At 40.5% G+C, this 24,201-nt stretch overlaps 1 protein-coding gene across 1 annotated transcript; it reads left to right on the top strand.

Annotated features, from left to right (window-relative positions):
- Positions 1-1,155: 1,155 nt before the first annotated feature.
- On the top strand, positions 1,156-12,246 carry crispld1b (cysteine-rich secretory protein LCCL domain containing 1b). The gene is made up of 15 exons (XM_060905218.1): positions 1,156-1,183; positions 1,488-1,803; positions 4,728-4,846; positions 6,040-6,172; positions 6,883-6,998; positions 7,191-7,291; positions 7,455-7,622; positions 8,139-8,199; positions 8,300-8,366; positions 9,356-9,486; positions 9,571-9,614; positions 9,708-9,780; positions 9,899-9,968; positions 10,639-10,772; positions 11,804-12,246. Exons 2-15 carry the CDS (start codon positions 1,540-1,542, stop codon positions 11,853-11,855), a joined length of 1,533 nt encoding a protein of 510 aa, XP_060761201.1. The 5' UTR covers positions 1,156-1,183; positions 1,488-1,539; the 3' UTR covers positions 11,856-12,246.
- The last annotated feature ends 11,955 nt before the right edge of the window (positions 12,247-24,201 follow it).

Genomic DNA, 24,201 nt, shown 5'->3' with positions numbered 1-24,201 from the left:
GTTTTGTAAGGGAGGATTGATCTTGTTTTAGCTCCTCTAGTAATCCAAACAGTTTGGAAGTCATGCTTTACACTACCGTTCAAAAGTTTGGGGTCACCCAGACAATTTTGTGTTTTCCATGAAAAGTCACACTTTTATTTCCCACCATAAGTTGTAAAATGAATAGAAAATCTAGTCAAGACATTTTTCTGGCCATTCTGAGCATTTAATCGACCCCACAAATGTGATGCTCCAGAAACTCAATCTGCTCAAAGGAAGGTCAGTTTTATAGCTTCTCTAAAGAGCTCAACTGTTTTCAGCTGTGCTAACATGATTGTACAAGGGTTTTCTAATCATCCATTAGCCTTCTGAGGCAATGAGCAAACACATTGTACCATTAGAACACTGGAGTGAGAGTTGCTGGAAATGGGCCTCTATACACCTATGGAGATATTGCACCAAAAACCACACATTTGCAGCTAGAATAGTCATTTACCACATTAGCAATGTATAGAGTGGATTTCTGATTAGTTTAAAGTGATCTTCATTGAAAAGAACAGTGCTTTTCTTTCAAAAATAAGGACATTTCAGAGTGACCCCAAACTTTTGAACGGTAGTGTATGTACAAAACTGTTTTTATTGAAAAAAAATAAATTAAGTTAAATTAAAAAGTAGGCAGGGTTTTTTTTTCTTTTTAACTTTTGAAGCCACTTTTGAATCTCTCCTGAGCAGCGAGTTGTTTTGGGTCTAAACTGAATATTTCGGATGAAAAGGTGTGGATGGGTGTGGCCGCTCCTGGGGCGGGGTTTGAGATGAAAGTCCCGCCTCAGTGAGTATAAGAAGTTGCGTTTGCGCTCCTCCGGCACGCGCGCGCGAACCGACGGGGCTTGAGCGCGTCTGAGTGAAATCACGTTCATGTGAGCAGCTCGGTCTCTCACACACACACACACACTCTCTCTCTCTCACACACACACACACACACACCGGCAGTCACCCCGTGTGTGTCTTCGCGGTGCATGAAGGTCAGTTTGCAATTTGTTTGCATGCTCGAACCCTTGACTTTGATGTGGACCTGCACGCGCTCTGAGCATGCGCAGAGAGCTGGGAGTGTGAGTGGGACCGCGGGTCGGGGCTGACTCCAGACCTGCAGGGTTTGATAAGAAGCTTGACGTCACCGGCTGCATCTGCACGCGCCTTTCATTCTGTAAGTCACAACCGGGTGAGATGTTGCACGCGCGTGTGATTAACGGCAGCGGTAAATACTAAAGCGCGCGCTGTGCAAGAAACGGCTTTTCTTACCGAGACTGAAAAATCAAACCAACCCTGCATTAAGAAGCCAAAGCTGGAGAGAGCTTTAAAAGTAAATCTCCTCTAACACTCCATGAAAGGTGTGCAGATGAATCGGATGTGTTTAAACTCCGAGAGACTGGAGAGCTGGGAATGTAAACCCTGGAGTTACCTGCTGAAAGAATAATCTATCATTTTATTATCCTGATTTGCTTCCACAGGTGAAGAGGAGATTTTCCTGTTCAGGCTTCTATAAAGTGATCTTATCTGGAAATGAAGCTGCACCGCCTCAGCAGTCCCGTCCTCCTCCTCATCATCATCATCATCTTCATCCAGAGTGCTTTTGCGATGTTCATCCCCAATGGCACACACCTGGAAGCCATGATGGAGAAGTACATGGATAAGGAGGACTCGTGGTGGGAATCTAGGCCGAGGGGCAAGAGAGCGATCTCTCACAGCGACATGCAGCTCATCCTCGACCTTCACAACAAGCTCCGGGGTCAGGTTTATCCTCCTGCATCCAACATGGAGTACATGGTGAGATCCAGTTAATAAGAGTTACACCATATGGTCATCATCTAAAACACAGAGTCCAGTTTGAGCTGGAGGTCAATAGCAGCACTGTTGATGAGCTATAAATCTCTCCTCAGTGTTTGCATGAAGATTACACCTGTCCAAATCTGTGCATCAGCTCCACACTGCTAGAGTGGAAGTGAAAACAATCGCCAAATTTGTGGTCGACTGCAAACAGTTTGGTCCAGCTGGAAAGCAGCAGCGCCATCGTTCCCTTATTGCCCCTTTCACTTAAACCTCAGCTCTCTTCCTGCTGCTCCTGGACTTCAGCCAAAGCTCCTCTTTCTTCTGGTTTCTTGGAGTAGTGGCCCTTCAGCAAATATCACACCGTAGTTTTCAGAATATTTTTTCATCACTCTGCATTCCAGTGCAGTTGGAAACAAAAGACACTCAGTGTCTTTCCTCAGATCAGTGAAATAGGAGTTATTAAAGTTCCAGTTGGAGATCATGGAATTAGAGATCCTCCTGTTGGAGTCCATCCAGTTAGAGATTATGGAGTTAGAGATCAGCTAATTATCCAAGTAAAAACATCCCGTCAGAAGTTCTAGAACTTCCAGTTTGAGAGCTTCAACATCGAGAACATCCAGTTGGAGGTCACCAAGTTAAAGGTCAGGATCAATTAGATCCGTAAGTCAGTGGCATCGTTGTTGTTGGATCACATCGTCTTTGGCTGTGGGATTAATTTTTCATTCCGTTCCACTCCGACACCATCCTGTTATCTCAAAAAACAGAGTCCAGTTCGAGCTGGAGGTCAATAGCAGCATTGTTGATGAGCTATAAATCTCTCCTCAGTGTTTGCATGAAGATTACACCTGTCCAAATCTGTGCATCAGTTTCACAGTGGAGCTGAAAAGATTCTTGAACGATGGACAAGTTTGTGGTCGACTGCAAAAGCAGTCCAGCTGGAAAGCAGCAGCGCCATCGTTCCCTTATTGCCCCTTTCACTTAAACCTCAGCTCTCCTGCTGCTGGACTTCAGCCAAAGCTCCTCTTTCTTCTTGTTTCTTCTCAGTTCTTGGAGTAGTAGCAGACCTTCAGCAAATATAACACGCAGGTTCTCAGAAGATTTGTCCAGTTCAGTGGAAACAGAGGAGACAAATACTGGCTCTCAGGTCAAAGGTCAAGAGTTCATGTTCAGAGATCAGATTTTGAGCCAAATCAAGGGAAAAGATTTCTTTATATCTGACAGGTGCAATGTCAGTCTTGTTGAAGGAGGCGTGGCCTCTGTGCCTGTCACTTTTAGTGAAAGAGACGTGGCTTTTTTTTTTGCATTTAATGGTTTCTAAATTGGATCATACTGAATCTTTGGCTTGTTCGAATGGCAGGTAGGATTTTGAAGCAGGAATTTAAAGGTTTTTAAGTTTAATGGAGTTTGTAACTTGGCAGTCATCACACCTCTGAACCAGTGGCTTTGATAAACTCATCAACTCTTTATGCAACAAACATGTTTCTGCACTAGTGAAAAAATGCTTTCCTAAATTCTTTTATTTTACTTCTGGCAGCTTGTTTGCAATAAATTGGCTTATTAGTGATAAAGAAAAAAACCCTGTACATTCTGATTTCACTTCCTGCAAAAATGCTGTCATGGCACTGGACTTGAGACATTTAAATCAGGAATTTTAAGAGTAAATTGCATGGTTTTAGTTCATTTTAATATTTTATTATTCTTCAAATATGTTTTTTAGAAAAATCTCCACTGTATCTATCACATTTTGTCTTAACAATTTTTCTGCTAAAGTCGTTTAAAAATATTTTTCAATATTTGTAAAACATTGCTGATAGCAGAGTGCACAGTGGATGCAAACCTGCCGAGCAGCAGTTTCAGACATTTAAGAGCAGTCGAATAAAAGAAAAGTAAATAAATAGTACGTATGACGTACAGTATTAACAGTATACTGAGTCCTGTAGTGATTACAGGAGTTCACGTTTCACAGCGTTAAAAATTCTGATGCCAGCCGGCTCTCTCGGCCACTCGGAGTGTAATCTGTTCATCTCCAGAGCCGAGCAGAACAGCGTGGTTCTGTGTGTGGCCCCCCAAAGACGAGAGCAAAGACTTCTGGGTAATTACTCTGAACAGGAAGCAGTGGAGGTCATCGAGAGTTCATGTTTCACCTGGAGTGAACTCTAAAGTCAGGACTCAGTCGTAATGAGGAATTACAGCCAGTAAACAATGTGGGACAGACAAACTCGGGTACCAGAAGCTCCACGAGACGGAATAAGATGAGCAGACTGCAGCGTTGCAGTCACATTGAGAAACTGCATGCTTGTGGTGAAGATAATCACACGCCATCAGCCAAAACAGTGGTTTATGAAGGTTTACTGCTGGTGTACGACTGAACTACTCGCTTTCACTTATTTATAGAAATGCTTGCCTAACCAGAGTGACTCTTGACACGTTCCCTTATCCGTATGAAGTTGTGTGGAACTTGTTTAATGCAACATGTTTTACTGGAATGGAAAAAAATCACTGGCCATTTTTATGTACATGCACATGGAACAAATCAGCATCTACAATCAGTTTTAAGTGCACATTAGTGAGTTTCAGGTAGATGAATGAAGCACCATTGTGCACAAATTTACAAAGGAGAACGTCTGTGCTTTTACACAAAGCTCTTTGTCCAAACACAGTGACGCACAAACACATTATAGCTGCCAAGCCATGATCTGATCCCTATCAGAGAGTCATGGTGACCAAAAATCCAGGAACTGATGCACAGGAGCAAGAAAGTGCAACCATTTGAAAACTTTCCCATGCTGAACAACTTTCCAGTCGCATTATTATAAATAATCAGCATGTCTGTTTTCATCTTATCATGTGTACACTGGAGCGACAAGGATAATGGTGCTAACAAGTAATAGAAGTGTGTGTGTGTGTGTGTGTGGTCTCAGGTGTGGGACACTGAGTTGGAGCGCAGTGCAGAGGATTGGGCTCACACCTGTCTGTGGCAGCACGGCCCGTCTCACCTGCTCACACAGATCGGGCAGAACCTGGGGGCGCACTGGGGCAGGTGATCTTCAGCTCTTACACAAAACTCTCACTGTTCTTTTACCATGATATTTTTCAGCATCAAACTTTGTAGATAACCTCTCTACGCTTTCAAGTACAGTGTGAGAAATACTGTATGTACAGTACGACACCAGAGTTCACACTAATCTTCATGGTGTAGACGAATAGACACCGTATGTAGTAGAGTGTGCATAGGATGGTATCTTATTCTAAAATATGGTCTGGAAGTGTTTAGTATGGTATCGAACAGTAATGTAGTATTATAGAGTATGTTAAAACATAGTATAGAGCTATATAAGATATTAAAGCATAGTACAGTGAAGTGCAGAGTGCTATAGGATAATATATCTGTGTAAATGGAGTATTATGATTGTACAGTATAATATTTATGGAGTATTATGCTATATATTAAAGCATACTCCTGTGGTGTAGTATTAACAAAAGGTCTATACAAAAAGACCAAGGTCTGATAAATAGTCAGTCATTATAATGAGGCGTGGCGCTGCTTTCAGTTACGTCATATTTGTAACGTAGTTGAGTCGCGCATGCAGAATAAACGGCTAGTGACTTCAAAACTGAATTTCTGTTAGCGGTTTTCAGTTTCTGAACACTCTTCGTTGCTCATTTCTTGAATAACTCACTCAGTGACTCTTGTCTGTCTTTTGTGTTTCAGCCATTTTTGATTCCATTTTGATTTCCAATTCATCTTTTTTTTTAATCAATTTGTTTTTGTTTGTTTTTTGCAACATTGAAAGCTGGCGCCTTGGAAAGAAAGTCTGTAATCACCCACGGGCATTACGGAAAAATACCACCAGCCAAGTAACCAATCAGAGCGCACGATTTTACCAGAAGTAGCTTGTGGCGTAGAATACAGTATCCTATGTAGTGTAGTCTGTGATTAGCAATGATAATATCTTTAGTAAAATGTTATATAAAAGAGTCCAGTAACATTGAAGTGTAGTATATTGGAACATAACTGAGTGTAGTATAGTTTTACTAGTGTAGTGTGTTTTACTGTGGTACAAAATAGAACAATTATAATAGAATTGTGTTATACAGTATAGTACAGTGTACAGCTGTTGTATGAAGCGGCATATTACATTATCGAGAGAATCACTGCTGCTGTATGTTTGGGAATCTGTTTTTAAAGGGATTTTATAGTGTGTGTGTGTGTGTGTGTGTTTATTTTCGTAGAGAACGACCTCCAACCTTTCATGTGCAGGCATGGTATGATGAAGTTCAGCACTTCAGCTTCCCCTATCCACAGGAGTGTAACCCATACTGTCCCTACAGGTGCTCTGGACCCGTCTGTACACACTACACACAGGTACACACACTTTAAATTCACTACACACCTGTTTTAATATTTAAGTACTATAACCTAAAGTTTAATAGCAACATGTATAACTGAGGTGGAGTATATTCTTTAAAAACTGTGGAGTGCAGAAAGCAGTAAAGTTTCCCATCGATCTCTCTTTTTTTTTTTATAGAGTGTGATTTAAAGGAATAAAGTGTGTGATGATGGAAGTTGGGATGCTTTCATCGTGTGAGCTGTGCTCTAAATCTGGGCAAAGCATGAAATCTTAAAATCCCCTTTCTCTAGTTCTTGCCAATGTTTCATATATTAATGTATTTTTTTTATTTTTGCTCTACTTTGATCAATAATTCAGTCGAAGACGCTCACTTATGTCCAAAACTAATTCACCATTTTGCCAATCTCTCTCTCTCTCTCTCTCTCTCTCTCTCTCTCTCTCTCTCTCTCATGGTTTAAAATGGTCAACCGGTCACGTTATTCAGTGCTCAGGCAAAGGAGCAGATTGTTTTCACACATGTTGCTGAAATTATTCAGATTCACCTGACACAAACTCCCGATGGACTTGAGTCCAGAAGAGAAGTGTTAAAACAGCCGATACAGGCAGAATATAACCGCTGTGATGGAACAGAACCTGAACTCCAGACAGTTTTGTGTGCTGTTCCTCAGAGAGAATGATTGTAGTCACACGACTGTTAATGAACTGAACCGTTGCCTGTTTGCAGTTGGTTTGGGCCACCAGCAATAAAATCGGCTGTGCCATCCACATGTGTTACAACATGAACGTCTGGGGAATGATCTGGGCCAAAGCTGTCTATCTAGTGTGTAATTACTCACCACCGTAAGTAAACAACCCCCTGTGGGGATTTTTACTGGCACGTGAATTAGTCTGTGCTAAACAGTTTTCCCTTCATTAACACACCTCATCTGGCTCAGATGCAGTTAACCCACGACAACAGAGTTTTGGTTCAAAGCAATAACTAAAGAATACCAGTGTTTTATTGTAGCTGAAGTGCTGTTGTGATGATGATAGGGGGAACTGGTGGGGTCATGCGCCATACAAACATGGCCGGCCGTGTTCGGCGTGTCCATCCAGCTACGGAGGCGGCTGCAGGGACAACCTCTGCTATAACGGTACTGTGTTTATTCATTTCACACCTACGGAATTATTACCATTAACACCTGCTCTCTTAATTCCACACTCTAAGTGTTAATATAACACTTAGGATTTAATTAGCACCTAGTGTTGAATTACTCATGTTAAATATAATGATTATTTATACATTTACATATTCAGGTAATGTCAGTCAGAGATATTTTATCCCTGAGCGAGAGGAGAGTAACTACATCGAGCCAGAGCCGTCGCACAACCAACCATCTCCACCTGCTGATCACTCACACACACCAGCACCAGCACGGAAGCACAGCCTGGACAGGAACGAGATCATCAGCACTGAGCAAATGTGTAAGAGCTTTACTCCACATTCACACACATGCAACTCTTACAGTGTCACGTTAACTCTATTAACTCTATTACTGTGTAATGTTTTAACGTGGTTACTGCAGAGAAACAATTACGATGTTGAATGAACTCTTTTGAAGTTTGAAATCTTTGGCAGAATTTTTAAGTAAGTACTGACCTCAAAATGTCAAGAAATTTGTCACTGGAATGGTTTTGGAGCGCGCTCAAAACCAATCATTATTGGATTGGATAATCTGAATTAAGCTTGAACATGTGATGGGTGTGTGTAATTGCATCACAGAATATAGCAGCCAATCACGTTGCAATATGCAAATGAAAGTTTTGCAGCAGCCCTGATTAACAGGCAAAGAAGCAAAGACCATTGCTGTAAATAAGAACAAAGTGTTAATGGCAATGTGTGAACATTACAAACTTCCCAGTCATCCAAGCTCCGCCCACAACTACACGTATAAACGTTTCCTGTCAGTCAGCTGCACTCTGCCTCGTCCTGTTTTGCAGCTCAGCAGGTGGAGTGTGATGTAAAACTGCGGGATCGGTGTAAAGGAACCACCTGCAACAGGTAAATGCTTTACTCTGTCATCTTTCTGCACTCGAATATCACTCTGTTTATTAGTCTCTGTTAAATCTTGACCACAAACTTTTCATTTTTTTCTTAACAGGTTCGAATGTCCACCAGGTTGTTTATACAACTACGGAAAAGTGTTGGGATCGGGATATTATGATGTGGTACGTGATTTAAACCGCTATCACCTGTATTACACCCAGTCACACTTTCCAGATTAGAACAGTCAGGGACAGGAAGTCAGAACAGTCAGGGACAGGAAGTCAGACAGCAGTGATGAAGGACAACACCACTTTAGACTTATCCCTGATTTAACACAGCTGTTTCAACTCTTCAGCTCATTAACACGCCCTTCACAGATGTGTTTAAAGACGCAGCAGTCGAGTCTCCACTGCAGCTACGAGTTCAGACGAGACTGTTTGGGTTCCTGTAGATTATAATTCATTAATTTAGATTATATCACGCTGTTGTTGAGTTCTGGATTGTGATTGGTCAGTTGTTAAAGGTGTTGATTAATTTTCTAAAACAGCAGCTCTGACTGTAGTGCAGCTCCAAATCACAGGTTTATGAATAATGAATGTGCTCCTTATAATACGTTATCGTTTCTGTGGTAACGGCTCATTCACAGGGACTCGTACGGCGAATGTTAGACATAAACGGATTTAAATAATGTGTAGTCACTGATATGAAGTTTTCTCGAAGGAGAGCTTTGTTGTTGTTTTTTTGTCTAACATCAAGAGACTGACACTGCACAACATTAAATGTAACTATAGACAGATAAAAAGTACAACGTGTCGTTCTTTAATACATTTACATTTACAAATTGTTGGTAAATTTCAGAAGAAGGATTTTTTTTTTAAAATGTGTAAATTATTTTAACATTTTGCAATTTTCAAGAATCAGGTCAAAATGTTAACTAACAAATGGCTGCTTCTAATCAGATTTTAATTTTTATTCAAAAAAAGTTTTTAAAAAATCACAATGTCCACAATACTTCAGAAAAGCAGATTATGACACAATTTATCACAATAATGTCATACTGACATATTGTCCAAGCCTAGCATCGTATATTTTATTCCAACCAATCAGCAGCAACTAAGATGAAGCTCAGTTCGTTAAAAAGATTTGTAGATCATGATTTTGTGTTATTCAGCAATCCAGTATCTGTGGTGCCGGTTTGCACGCCGGGATTATAGACAATGATGGAGGCTGGCTGGACGTCACCAGAGTCGGCAGACGAACGTATTTCACCAAGTCGCACCAAAACGGAGTTCAGACGCTGGTGTGAGTCTCAGAGCTTCATCACACTGACACACGGAGGAAAAGAACAGCACTCTGACTTTTATTTTTCATCCTTTTCCTCCACAGGAAAGAACAAAGTGCTAATGCCTTCACCGTGTCAAAGGTACCAGGTGAGTCCACATTACATTCACGTAAATAATCAGCTACCATGTACGTAAACATTAGAATAGAAGCTGTTATTGATTTCATCTTTTCTTCTGCAGTGAAAGCGATATCCTGTGACATGACGGTGGCTGAGTACTGTCCTTTCAAAAAGCCTGTTACACATTGTCCAAGGTTACTGACTTTTATTTGACTTTCCAGAGATGATGCATGCACGTCTAAGCCGATAGTCAGTTGTGTGTAATTAATGACCTGTTCTCTGTCATTTTAAATGAATAATTTGCTTTTCCAGGTTGTATTGTCCTCATAATTGCTTGTACAACAGCCACGCCCGTGTGATTGGGACCCGTTATTATGCAGATGTAAGTTCTGTATATAGCAATTTGAAAAAAAAAGTTTTTTAAAAGTATATAAATTATAATAATAAACATTTCTTTCTCATGAACATTTCCACATTTCAGCAGGAACTGAAATGGAATTAGTCAGTAATCATTTTTATCTTTATTTACATGGCGTCTAACATCTGAAGGTACAAACAGTCGAACTGTTGGTTGGTTGGTTGGTGTTCAATAATTTTGTCATGATACAATCTGTAACCCTAACCCCATAATACCAGCGCATAAAATTGCTCAAAAAATGGAAGGGCCCAGATTTGGAGAATATACCAAAATATACCTGAATACGTAACTTTCAATGTAATGCTACCACCACCATGCATCAAAGTGCAATAGTGTCCTCAGGGTGATGAGCAATGTTGAGTTTCCAGCAAGTGTACCAAGGCTAAAAATTTAATTTTGATCTCATCAGACCAGAGAACTTACCAAATCTCCAACAGGTCTTTTAGCGAACTTCAAACAGGATCTCCGATGGCTTGGTACTGCACATCAGGGAGAAGTGGGAAATGAGCTCATGGGTCACTTGGGACCTGATGTTTACATTGAGGATGCGTTCTTTACATTAACATTTACTCTGAACCCTCGTTTTCTCTCCAGTACTGAAACACACTTTTTTTTTTTTTTTTTTGTAAATCAGAGCTCAAGTATTTGTTGGGCTGCGATTCACGCTGGTGTGATTCAGAATGAATCGGGTGGATATCTGGACATGATGCCAGTGGACAAGAGGCGACACTACAGGGGCTCGTACCAGAACAGAGTCACATCAGAGAGGTAACGCTCCTGTCATGTTACCAAGAAATGGCAAAGAGGCAAGTTGGAAAACATAAAGTTCCAGCTTTGTCTCTGACTTACAAAGTGCTGACACTGGAGACTCATTCCAGAAACGTTACATAAAGAACAGAAAACCTCACCACAGCAGTGACTTTTTTAAAATCTGTTTATTATCACTGGAGCATCCGCTGTACACGCCCCTGTGAACGATTAGCGCGAGTGCATTAATATCAACCTGCTCTACAGTCAGAGCTGCTGTTAATGAACAGTTATTCACCAATATTGACTGAGCCTGAGGCAGATAATTGTTTTAGTATAAATACACAGGTGAATATTATTTTAAAAATCATTTTTCAATCTTCAAAAGCGGTATGTAAATATAATAGCGTCGCGGCGCAGACTCATGTCACTTCTCTACACCGAATCACATAAAATACTTTGTTTAGAAATCAATAAAATAAATCCCAATTCCACCTTCCCTTTGAATAGTTTTAGACCAAACTTCGGAGCATCTTTAGTGCTTTTAGGAACAGCGTTTTCTTTCATCATTTCTAATTCTTCATCACTTACGATGATGAAGCGATTGGACGCCATTTTGCTGAGTCACTCGAGGTGATTATCGAGAAATAGTCTGAATCTCTCAACTAATCAGCACGCACGATTTTCTATAATCACTTGCATATTTATACTAAAGAGAATAATCAACACAGCACTGTGGGATAGTGTGATGTAACACACTCCTTAAAGTCAGGGCTGGGAAAAGAGCAATAATTGAGTGGACGAGTGGAGCGGTGTGCCAGTGATGTCATTCTGGGTTCAGCTGGGCATTAAATCAGCTGATCTAATTAAATTTAATTTGCGGTTGAGAGAAACTTATAGATTTGAGGAGGATAAAAGGACCACCCAGAGTGTGGGTCTAGTGAGTCGACTTGTAAAGTGTGTGTGTGTGTGTGTGTGTGTGTGTGTGTGTGTGTGTGTGTGTGTGTGTGTGAAGCCAAATGAACAGCCATTATTCTTCTTCCTCCCTCCAGCTTGCGGAATCCCACAGGAGGAAAAGCGTTCCGAGTTTTTGCGGTGATCTGAAGCTCCAGTCCAAGGACACATGCTGTAACAGAGCACAACAGCCAACAATAACAGCGTCCCTCATGCTGAGCTAAAAATCTCTCAAAGGATACAAATGACATTAACGCCGTCCATACGGCTAATTGAGAAACGGCGATCTTCAGCTCAGTGTGCATGTTCTGTATAATATCATGCTGTAAATGATTCTTTCCCTAAATGTTTCTGCAGAAGGACACAGAGGCCAGGCGTTCAATTTTTCTGTCCCACTTTCTTAATGAAAGAAAAATGTTTAATATTAGTGCGATATCTTAGTAGTCTGGGATTTATCTGATTATTGCTCGGTACATGGACTATCTGTAGCTTCAGCTCAGTCTCCGTCTGACACATGTTTACTACCATGCTGTAAAAATGTGCCCTAAAACTCGCTAGCAAACCTTTCAGATGCTAGCTAGCATGCTAGTGAACTTGCACAATATCAATTTGTTGCTAGCAGTTTATACAATAGCTAGCTTCATGGTGTAGCTGATGCATAATACAATAACTAGTATTCGTTTGTTTTGCAGTATAGTTAGCACTTAGTACAGTAATTAGCCTAACTTTGGCTGAACATGGATGGCTATTAGTGTCAAATATCGACTATTGGAAAGGTAGCATTAGCTAAGAAGCTGTGCAAATGTTGCTAAATCAGAGTATTCCAATTCTGCCACTTTAGTTCATGCCATCATTCAAACGTTGTGATACTTCTTTTAATAATCAGCTAACTGACAGACAGGCTAATGATGTAAAAATGAAGTCTAATCATTCATAGTGTCTCAAATAATATTAATACCTCAAAAGAACAATTTCTGTGATCTTGGAATCAATCACTACAAACATACGTTCAAGGTGAATGGACAAATAATGAAAGATAATCAGATTAGCATGATTGGGATAGCTTCAAAATAGCTACTCTTAGCAAGGTGTTGTGTATAGGTCCATGGCTAAAGGTTAGCTTGTTTTTCTAAATCAGAATATGCTAATTCTGACAGAAATACTACTTTTGGATTTTACTGTGCACGTTTAAAGAGTCGTACTTTTTATAGCAGCTTTTCTAAAGACAGGATGGTGATGATCCATGAGCCGTTCCGTATCTCTATAAAACCATTGTCTGGATTGATGGAAAAATATATTCAGGATGACAGGACAAGAAAAAGACAGAAAAGAAAAAACATGGCCTCTTTGGACTTTTGTACATTGTTCTATTTTTTATTAACAAGTTCTTTATTTTATTTTGTAAGGGTCGTGTATCTGTACATAAAGGTTTCGATTACATGATGACTGGGTTGCCAGTTTATGAGGTTCACTGACACTCCATTTCACCATGTAAAGGTCAGTTTGTGGGTCACTGCTGTAGTGGGGGAAAAGAACGCCACCCAAATATGACCTGCTCAGTGCTGCCCCCTTTTGATTAACAAACATGGTGTAGAGGGGTGCCAATACATTTGCAGAACAATAGTTTGTGTGCACTGCAGCGATAGTGTAGGTGAACCTGATAAAATGGCAACTCGGTGTATATAATCCGTTTTAACACCCCGGAGTTTTTTTTCTTATACGAGGTTACGACTTTACAATGTCAATGAAGTTTCTATTTTTGTACTTTTTCGTATCGCTGCCACAGTGGAGTTTGACCTGGCAGGCCAGGAAACCTCATTCAACACTCTGAAATAACTTCCCACGAGAGGAGCATGAGTGTGTGTGAAAGGGGACGGGGGACCTGATGGAGAAGCTTTACTATAAGTATTTATTATTCGCCCTTGTTGAATAAATCTACGCTTTCAGTGGGCGTGTGCAAATTTCTTACATTTTTATATCACAATAAGTGAATAACCTGTCTTTATTAATACCACACTAATAGTCCATTATTACTACGTTATATACATTTGTGTTTAAAAGTAAATAGAAGGTGTAAAGACAGTAGATATCCAAAAAAAAAAAACCACCACACGATATTACGAAAATCAGTTTAGATTAGAGTATATATGAAATTTATGTTTTACAAAACCTTAACAGCATATTGCAGTACTTTCCATAAGGTGTAAAAACCTGGTCTTGTTTTTGTTTTACAAAATTTAATAAAATTCACAAAATACAAATATATCATGTCTGAATATTGTAATAAACTGTAGAAGTGATTATCAGCACAAGCCTTCGCACCAGTTACTCACTCATTATTACTGAACCTGAATAATCCACCTGCAGGGGAATCTGTGCTATTTTGTTCATTAAAATAAATGTCAATATGATCAAAGCTGTGTGTGTGTGTGTGTGTGTAGCTGCTTTGTGCTTTATTTATTTCACTCTGGAACTCGGCCGAGCTGCAGAATGAAAAACTGAAAGCTGATCACACCTCAAAACACTTCACACAAAGACGGCTATTGTGATATTTTGTGTGTGTGTGTGTGTGTGTGTGTGTGTGTGTGTGTGTGTGTGTGTGATTTCTCCTCACTGTGGTTTCCTTCTCTCTCTCTGAGCTGCTTCCTGCTGAGCTCCAATCTGAACTTTTTTCTAAAATGAATCTGACAGAACATTTAACCTCAGAAGTCTTTAGGAGTTATTATTATTATTATTATTATTAATAAATGAATGTTCAGTTAATACAAATATTACATAATATTTAAACAAATTAATTTTTCATCATAATTGATCTTAATTCTGGGTTAATTTAATTTTAATCATTCTAAATTAAAAATTATGAGCCAAAGAGATTTTATGAACACTCTTTTTTTCTGAGAGAAAAGATAAAAACTTTGCTAAGATTTTTTTAAAACAAATCCTTCAGCATATTTATCATCCTAGTTTTTGTTTTCACCTCTTTCTTATTATCGTAACTTGTTTACGTGGGTTTGTGGTATGTTTCCTGAGGCTAATTCATGTGTTTACTACAGCGCTAGTTTATGGTTCAGCTTGTTTACTGTGATTCTAGTTCATGTGTTAGCTTGTTAACTCTAGCAGTGGTTTGTTTTGTAGCTAGCCTGTTCACAGTAATGCTAGTTTGTGTTTAATGTTTACTCGAACACTAATTTATTTATTGTAGCTTGTTTATTGCTGTTTCTATTAGTGATGTATATATTTTCATTACATTGCAATATCACCAAAAAAGAAAAAAAAAGAAAACTATTCAAAAAATCTTTAACACAGAAAACGGAAAGATACAGCAACTGTGAAAATGAGACAAACTCCTCAGGAACATCAACATTTACCTCAGATTTGTTGGCAAATTAGCGGGAAAATACTTTATGTGGTTAAAATAACACTGTGGTTATAGTTAGCATTGGCTGCTAATAAAACTACGCTGCAGAGATATTTGAAGGAAAAAAGGTTTAAAATACGTCTACTTTCATGTTTTACAGATTAGGATGTTCTCTGAAGGAAACTAAAAGGACCTTCTTTGTGTGTGTGTGTGTGTGTGTGTGTGTGTGTGTGTGTGTGTGTGTGTGTGTGTGTGTGTGTGTAAAAAGCTCAGCTCAGTTCTCAAGGTTAAGAAACCTCAGGAAAGTGATTCTCCTCAGCTTCTGAAAGACCTTCAGATGTTTATGAGGATTTGTTCATCTGTTATCATCATGTGATCCTGAGGAAAGTTCCAGATCTCTGTAGAGAAGAGGCATGCATCAGAGCTGTGTCAAAACTCACACACAGGTGAGCTCTCGGGTCACACGGCCAGGAAACGACTCCAAAACCACGGAACAACAGGAACACGCGCACCGCTTTAGCATCGGCCCGCTTCACATATGCAGGTTTCACACACTTCTGCTGTTTTCTACTCGCTTATCACAGCGTATTTCAGGCCGCTGCCAAGCGAGTCATCCTTCTACTTCAAGCGACACAGTTACCATGGTTGCATTATAATTTACCTGCTAGTGTAATAGAATGCTAGTTTGTGTTTTTGCCTGTTTCTACCATGTGGTACAGTGGTGAGCACCGTCATCTCACAGCAAACAGGTTCTGGGTTCCAACTTTGTGGCTGACGGGGGTCTTTCTGTGTGGAGTTTGTATGTTCTCCCTGTGTGGGTTTCCTCTGGGTGCTCCGGTTTCCTCCCAGAGACATGTGGATTAGGGTAACTGGCTATTAGAAACTGCCCCTAGGTGTGAATGTGAGCGTGAATGCCTTTCTGTCTCTCTGGGAGCTCCACAACAGATTGGCGACTTGTCCAGGGTGAACTCCGCCTCTCACCTGAAGTCAGCTGGGATTGGCTCCAGCTCACCTGCGACGTACAGTGGATAAACGGTATACAGTAGATAATGTATAGATGAATGTTTCCTATAATGTTAGCTTGCTTACTATAATGCTAATTTGAGGGCTAGCTTATTTATTGTAATGTTAGTGATTTCTTTGAGAAGGAATGTTTGCATAATGCAACATTTAGTTTGGTTTATTTACCCTTAATATGGCTTCTTCACACTTAGACCACCAGTTTCGCTCCGACTTGTGAGGAAATTGGAAAAGTGAGAGGTCATGTATGAGAGGATAAGATGAAACCATGCATTTTTCTTCCATCTTAACTAAAGTTGTGAGCAGGGAACTGAAATAAAACATCAGACCACACACTCCGTAGTCTTGTGGATGTGTTGCTTTACCGCATTACACCTAATTAGCATAGAATGGTTGACATTTGAAATCGTGGCTTGGTGTTGCACATGTATAGAAAATGAACTGTCACATGCTAGTGTCAATGTAGCGTTCGCTAGCTGTCAGCTACGATAAGACAATTATCAGCATTAACAAAGTTTCTCTCATGTTCCAGTCCAGTCCAGTGTACCGTATGCTAATCTATTGTAATGTGCTGTTATTCTGAGTCATTGTTGACTTTAGCATGTCGCACCCCTGAAATTACGCGTTTCTGATTACATGCTGACCAACATGTGTTTGACATTTTTTCCTCGTTTGCTTCTGCCTGCAGCTGGAAATACGTATGGACCACATGGTGTGTGCATTCATATAGAGTGTGTGCGTGTGTGTGTGTGTGATATATGTGTGGGTCAGCAATGACTACCTTCATATAGGCTTTATTTTCTCTTGCTCCCACGCCGAGGTTTAATGAACACGATCCTGACATGCGTGCAGCGCTGCGGTGGGGCTTCTCCTCACTCTGCTGGTTTTCATAATGATAACGGGTTATAAATGTTCACGCGTTGACCCTCGCCACACAAATAGCATGTCTATTTGAGGACGTTTCTTTTTTTCATTCAACCACGACTTAAACGTTGCGAAAATGAGATGGATTCCTGTGAGGAGGAACAACAGGAAATGAGTCGCTGTGAAACTGAGATTAGACGTTATGGGACTAATTTTAGAGCTGTCTCCTGTTCAGGTGATGTGTGATTATGTGGGTATCTCACTTATTGCTACTGAAACGTCTGCTTCCTAGCGAGGGAGCAGTATTTGGAAGATATTAATCAAATTGAATTAGTTTGTCATTCTCTGTAGGTTTGCACTCTGTGATTATTTGCTTTGAGAACGCTGTTGCAGGCAAAATTCATAAATCCTCAAAGGATTCTTTGGTCATGAGTTAAACGCACTTAACCCCAGATCGCACACAAGCGGTGGCCCAGTGCTGCTTATATTTTTATCTGGCCTACATACAGTGATGAACTCATCGAAATCTGGTGGCCGGAACACAAAACTCCACCGTAATGAGACCACGACGTACAGTCAGAACACTTTCAGTCCAAAACTGACACACAGACATTCACCTCACACCAGACCCACGATACATCATTACCCGGACTTTCATTACCCGACCGGACCAGTATTTTATATTACTGATGTTATTTTACCACAAGCAGGGTTCAGCTCTCAAATCAGAAAGTGTTGATTAATTCTCTATAACAGCAGTTTTGACAGTAGTGCAGCTACAAATCACAGGTTTATGAATAATTAATGCTCTGGTTCTAATATGTTACTGTTTCTATAGTAACAGCTCATTCAGAAGGACTAACAATAAACAAAAAATAGTAATAAACATGTTGGAGCTTTTTGTAACAGTCAGAGGTAAAGCTGCAGCTTCTTCAGGACAGAGGAGTTTACGCTGCTTTGCGGTTTCTCAGTAACACGACAAACTTATTGAGTGATTGAGAGAATAAAGAGGCTCGTGAGGGAACAATTTGCTTCCTTCAAATGGAACTCATGAGCTAGTGATTACGACCCAGGACGTCGTGTACATGAAATGTTTGGTGTTGAAGCAGTATCATCGTGAGAACACTGTTGCTAGGCAATGGCAACATGGACACCAAAGGACTCCTTGTTCAGGCCAACGTTAACATTTTAGCAAGCTAACAAGCAGGTAACGGAATGTAGGAAATGCAACGGCATAAAGTAAAGATGAGAAAAATGAGGCCGTTGGGAATGAATGAATGAATATCAACGTTTTCCTCAAACATATATTTTAAAATTACAAAGAAAACTATATGACTAAAATTTCAATATATTAACTTATCAGCTACTTCTATTGTCTCTATTGTTTCTAAAAATATCAGCAAACACGTCACATCTCATGAACTTTCAGAAAGTTTCCACAAGCAGGGCATTCATACGGATTCTTCTCGAGAACGTGGTGAACACGATTCCATTTGGAGGCAACAACTGTTCACAGCTGCATAACGTGATGAACATTTTTCACAGAACATTAAACAGATAAAAAGTATGACGTGTGGTTCTTTACTATGTAAGTCTGTTGAACTCTCCATCCTTTTCCTCTCTCCTCCTCCACTTTTGTCCCTCACTCCTCACCTCCTCAATGATCTTCTCCTCGGTGGCCTCCACGTCTCGTTCCTGACGGTGGTGCTGAGTTTTCTCCAGCTGGTAGTTGATGAGCGTGACAGAAAAAAGGGAGGCTGGTGAGGGACGACTGTTTATAGCTGCTATAATGCAAGTTACTACCCTAATGTTGATTATTTTTCTTTAAAATATAAAGAAAAATCCCCAGATGTTTTATTCCTCTTATACTACAACAATTTACAAATTGTTCTCGAGAAACTGTAAAGAAGTGTAAACTCCTCTGTCCTGAAGATGTCGGAAAATTTAAACTTCCAGCTTCAACTCTGACTGATGCACAGCACTGACACTGGAGACTCCTTACAGAAACGTCCCCTTATTTTCAGAAAACTTCTCGATATAAACGTTTGCACACATTTTTGAATCCGTTTATGTGAACGAGCTGTTACTGTAGAAACGAAAACATATTAGAATGAGCACATTGATATAAATAAACTCGTGGTGTGCAGCTGCACTACTGTCAGAGCTGCTGTTATAGAAAACTAATCAACACCTTCTGACCAATCAGAGTCCAGAACTCAGCAGCGCTGTGGGATTAATGAGAAATTATCTACAGTATGTTCGCCTGCTCACACAGACTGCTGAGGAACTCGGAGAAGGTTTTAGAGGTGTTTTCTCGTATAATGTAACATGCAATAACCCAGTACAGTAAAATTACACACTCTCTCTCTCTCTCTCTCTCTCTCTCTCTCTCTCTCTCTCTCTCTCTCTCTCACCCAGAGGTTTCCCCACAGCCCCAAACTGCTGCTTTAATGCTCCTGAAAAATCTTTCCAAAATTTTCCACCAGGCTAAAAACGGTGTCCTGAAACCTGGCACAGACCCTCGGTGCCCACCTGTCGCTGACCTTAGCACAGCGCACACACACACACACACACCACATGCTTGCCTATTTACAGAGTAATATTTATAAACGTAATTAAATCATAAAATTTGCTTTATTATGAGGGCCTGGTGTGCTGCCTAAACTCACAGCTCTGACGCTGAGACTCGGAGGAACTGAGGAGAGTTTGAGTTGGACAGATGACTGACTGAGACATGATGCAGAATTACCTACAACACACACACACACACATAATCACGTATATACATCAATCAATAAATATATACACATCCCACACATACACAGATACTAAACTATCTGTCTGATAAAAATCCCGGCGTGTTCATGTCTTTGCACACACTGCCCTCCACTGGCCTGGTTCTCCTGCTGAAGAAAAAAAACCCACTACAGATGATGGACTCTAATGGTTTCCATCATGTAATGGGAATCAGCCTCATGGTTTTCATTCGTTTCTTTCGGTTTCACTGATAAACCCTGAACTGTTCCTTTAAAATAATGAAGAATCTGTGTGTGTTTTAAGATTATTCCTCCTCACACTGTAATAAATTCTGGATCAGTGTGTGTGTGACGGTGTGTGTTCTGTTCTCGCCGTGTCAGATTATACGAAGAAGATCCCCTGACGATAGACCTGTGATTAAAGACCACAACGACCTTCTGTTTACGTGCAGAAATCAGCTCAACTCCAGTGAGCTATGAAAATGAGGATGAGGAGATTTTTTTAGTAAGTTATATTTACTTTATGTTTCTTCAGTATACCCTCACCGGCCACTTTAATAGGAACTTGTTGTTGGTTCTAAGATCCCTGTTCTTGGCTGCAGGAGTGGAACCCAATGTGTTCTTCTGTTTGCTGTTTCATGCTGAGATGCTTTTCTGCTCACCACGGTTGTAAAGAGTGATTATATGAGTTACTATATCCTTCCTGGCAAAAAAAGCTTGAACCAATCTGTCCATTTCGCTCTGACCCTCTCTTATCAACAAGGCGTTTGTTTCCACCCACAGAACTGTTGCTCACTCACTTGATGATGTTTTTTGTTTTCCGCACCATTCTGTGTAAACTCTATAGACTGTTGTGTGTGAAAACCCCAGGAGGAGATCAGCAGTTTCTGAAATACTCAAACCATGTTAAAAATGTCATGTTTACATTTCTTCAGCACTGCTACCGTATCTATAGCTATAATGTGAGTTTGTTGTCCTCCGATCAGTGGATTTTAGATGGATGAGCTCTCACGCACTCAGATTTTAATCACAGCGTCCTCACACTGAGTCATACTTTGTCATCAGTTGCAGTGGCGCTAAACATCACATGATGCTCTCCAAAAGAATTTTTGTCTGCGACAGTAAATTTAGACCAGCTTCCCAGCTGTGGGGTTTTTTTGTTAAATTTCTGCAGATTATTAAATTGAACTTACAATATGAAGTCTGGGTTATTTTGTCCCCCAGGTTTTATTAAACACATTACACAACCTGAGCACATTGTTTTACACACAAAGGTCACTTGTGCATAAGAAACCAAGTGTTGCACTAAAATGAGATCAAAGATAAAGTGCACTATTTACTCCCCTGTGTGTGTGTGTGTGTGTGTGTGTGTGTGTGTGTGTGTGTGTGTGTGTGTGTGTGTGTGTGTGTGTTTTACCGCTCATGACTCTGAAGCCAAACTGCACAAACACAGCACTGTAACAGCGTTAACGTTGTGTTCCAGCCCCCCGTGTTTATGTGGTACTGGGTTTTATGCGTGTAAACAAAGCCATGGGCTACTTATAGTCCACGTGACTTTTATCAAAAGTGGCTCTCAGGGCCACAGTCTTTCCCAAATCACATCATCTCTGACCTTTCTGCTGTTTGGGAAGGTGTATGATTTCCCCTGCTCTGTTTTCTCCTGCCGCAGAAGCAGCGATGGCCATAAAAGAGCATCTTTGTCCAGGTTGAATCAAGGCCAAGTCGTGAGAGAGTGGCGCAAGACCAGCCAAGCTCGCTCCTCATCCTCACCTGGCTTAAATTAAAGCTGTCAAATGAAATCAAACAGCTGATTTAAAAAGGAGATCTGATTATAAAGTGTGCCATCGTGGCCTGGAGAGCAACCGGCTAGTCAAACCGTTAAACCAACACGCTCGCAGTTTATTCCCTGATTTCTATTTAGAAGAAAAGAAACCTTTATTCATCACATGCACACTTCAAGCACAATGAAATTCATCCTCTGCATTTAACCCATCTGAAGCAGTGAACACACACACACACACTCAGAGCAGTGGGCAGCCACACCAGAGCACCCGGGGAGCAGTCAGGGGTTCGGTACCTCACTCAAGGGCACCTCAGCCCAAGGCCGCCCCACGTCAACCTAACTGCATGTCTTTGGACTGTGGGGGAAACCGGAGCACCCGGAGGAAACCCACGCAGACACGGGGAGAACATGCAAACTCCACACAGAAAGGCCCTCGCCGGCCGCTGGGTTCGAACCCGGAACCTTCTTGCTGTGAGGCGACCGTGCTAACCACTACACCACCGTGCCGCCCACGGAAATAATAATCTAATTTCTAATGAGGTTATTACTTCTGTACAGCTGTGACATGCAGAAGGACTTTGCTAACATTTTAAAAGCTTGCTTCTTTATGAGTTCTGGATTGTGAATGGTCGGTGTTAAAGGTGTTGATTAGTTTTCTATAACAGCAGCTCTGGCTGTAGTGCAGCTGCAAATCACATGTTTATGAATAATTAATGTAATTGGTCTAATATGTTATTGTTTCTATAGTAACAGCTCATTCACAGAGACTCGTACAGTAGATGCCTCACTAATAATAAACAGATTGGAAAATGTTATGATGAAGGAGGTCGGGTGAGTTTTTCTGAAAGTAAGGAGATGACTGTGTCGCATCTTGGCAAATTGCTGTGGTGTAAGAGGAATAAAACACTTTATTTTTTTTAATGAAAGATGAAAGTTTGATGAATTTGTACACCAATGCCAGAGCGTCTGATTTAATCACTTCATTACAGCGGGCACTCAGTGGAGTAAGCTCTTCACTATTTTTGGGTTTATTGTGTGCTTGAATAAACCGTTTTCAGCATTTTAAATCCAGCCTCATCAAGTCTGAATAGCAAGGGAGCGTTTTACAGAGGACATGGGGGAGGAGAAAAAAAACAGGGTCTGTGTGGAAGAAGCCAAAATCCGCCTCGCTTCAGGGAAGTTTGGCGCAGTTCATAACGCTCTCGCCCTGATTATCGAGGAAAGAGCGAACACAGCAGAACCCTGTGTGTGTGGGGGGGGGACCTGAGGGAAACAGCGAGGTTCAGCTGAGCAGAAGGAAAATAAAGACCCTGTTTGGCCTCTTCACTTCTTCTTCACCTCAAAAACACATCTCCATTTTTGCATTGCATTTTGGATGCATTTTCTCTTCCTGCCGTGTGTGTGTGTGTGTGTGTGTGTCTTCCTTTTCATGTTTCTCCAGAGATTCCACATCAGTCCCCATTTCATCCTGGGTTTTTTTTCTTTATTATTATTGTTTTTGTTGTATTTTATTCATGCAGTCTTTTCCTCTTTGAGATTTTCAGGTTTCATTGAGTTCCTCGAGGTTGCTGTGTTTGGAGGTTTTTTTCGAGGCCCAGTTCTTGTGCGTATCTCCTCTGAAATGCCCTGAGATTAATTCCACATGCCACTCGGTGGGGGTGCGGATTGAAACGCGACCCTTTGTTGTTCCTCCAGTTTGCCAGTGCAGCTTTTTAAAAGACTAATCCCCAGGAAACAGCACTGGCTCCAACGCTCCGTCTCTGATTGACGTGTTTTGCTTTCTGACAGCAGCTGAACCCACGCCGACGCCAGCAGCTCTGACCCAAACACACACTGAGCTCGAGTCAGTCACTCAGGGTCGAGTCTCATTATCCCCCAGACCCTCTATTCATTTTATCACATTATAATTACAACATTTGTTTTAAAACCCATTATGTGTGTTATTATCGTCTTATAACTATTAGCAATATAAACAATACTGATGAAATGGACTTCAGCTGAGATTAGTCCTGTGTCTGAAGTTTTCTTCTTTTGTTTATAGCTACCAGTTTAAATGACTGAACCACATTTGTTGCTTTAACATTTTAAAGATCATGTTTCCTGAATGTTAAAATTCATCCACAGTGTTACGGCGGATTATACAACCAAAGAAAAGCCTGTAGACTGTAAACAGCAGTGACCTGAGTACAGAGCCCTGAGGGACACCTTGAGTAACCACAAAAGTAAGAGTTTCTTCTTCTTCTTTTTCTTTTTATCAGCAGATACATGTTCAACATGTTCAATTTAGCACTCACGCTACAAGGTTAATGTCATTAACAAGTCACAGAATCGTGTCACTTCCAGTTTAGCATGGTGCGCTAGAGTTCACATTTTGTAAATATACCTTTAATACAAACTTATTGTGCTGTTGTATGCTATCGGAGTGAGTGTGTGATGATTCAGACACAGAGTTTCAATTCATGCTAAACTGCTAGCGGTTAGCTTCCATGATGAGTTATGCTCCAATATAAAGATAAAGAAACAAACTTCAGACAACACGTTTAAGCAGAGGGACACGGTGGACATTTCAGTCAAATTGTTTTTTCAGCTAAATTGTTCCCTGAATACATTTTTAATTAAAAAGTTTAAATAACTATTTATTTTTATATCTGCTTTCATGGATTTTAAATGCAGCTCAGTGTGGTTCACAGTAGAGTTTATTAAAAAAAAAAAAAC

The sequence above is a fragment of the Neoarius graeffei genome, chromosome 23, assembly GCF_027579695.1.
Source record: "Neoarius graeffei isolate fNeoGra1 chromosome 23, fNeoGra1.pri, whole genome shotgun sequence".
Classification (NCBI taxonomy): domain Eukaryota; kingdom Metazoa; phylum Chordata; class Actinopteri; order Siluriformes; family Ariidae; genus Neoarius; species Neoarius graeffei.
The sequence above is the reverse complement of the archived record's forward strand: the minus strand, read 5'-3'. Positions and strand labels throughout refer to the sequence as shown.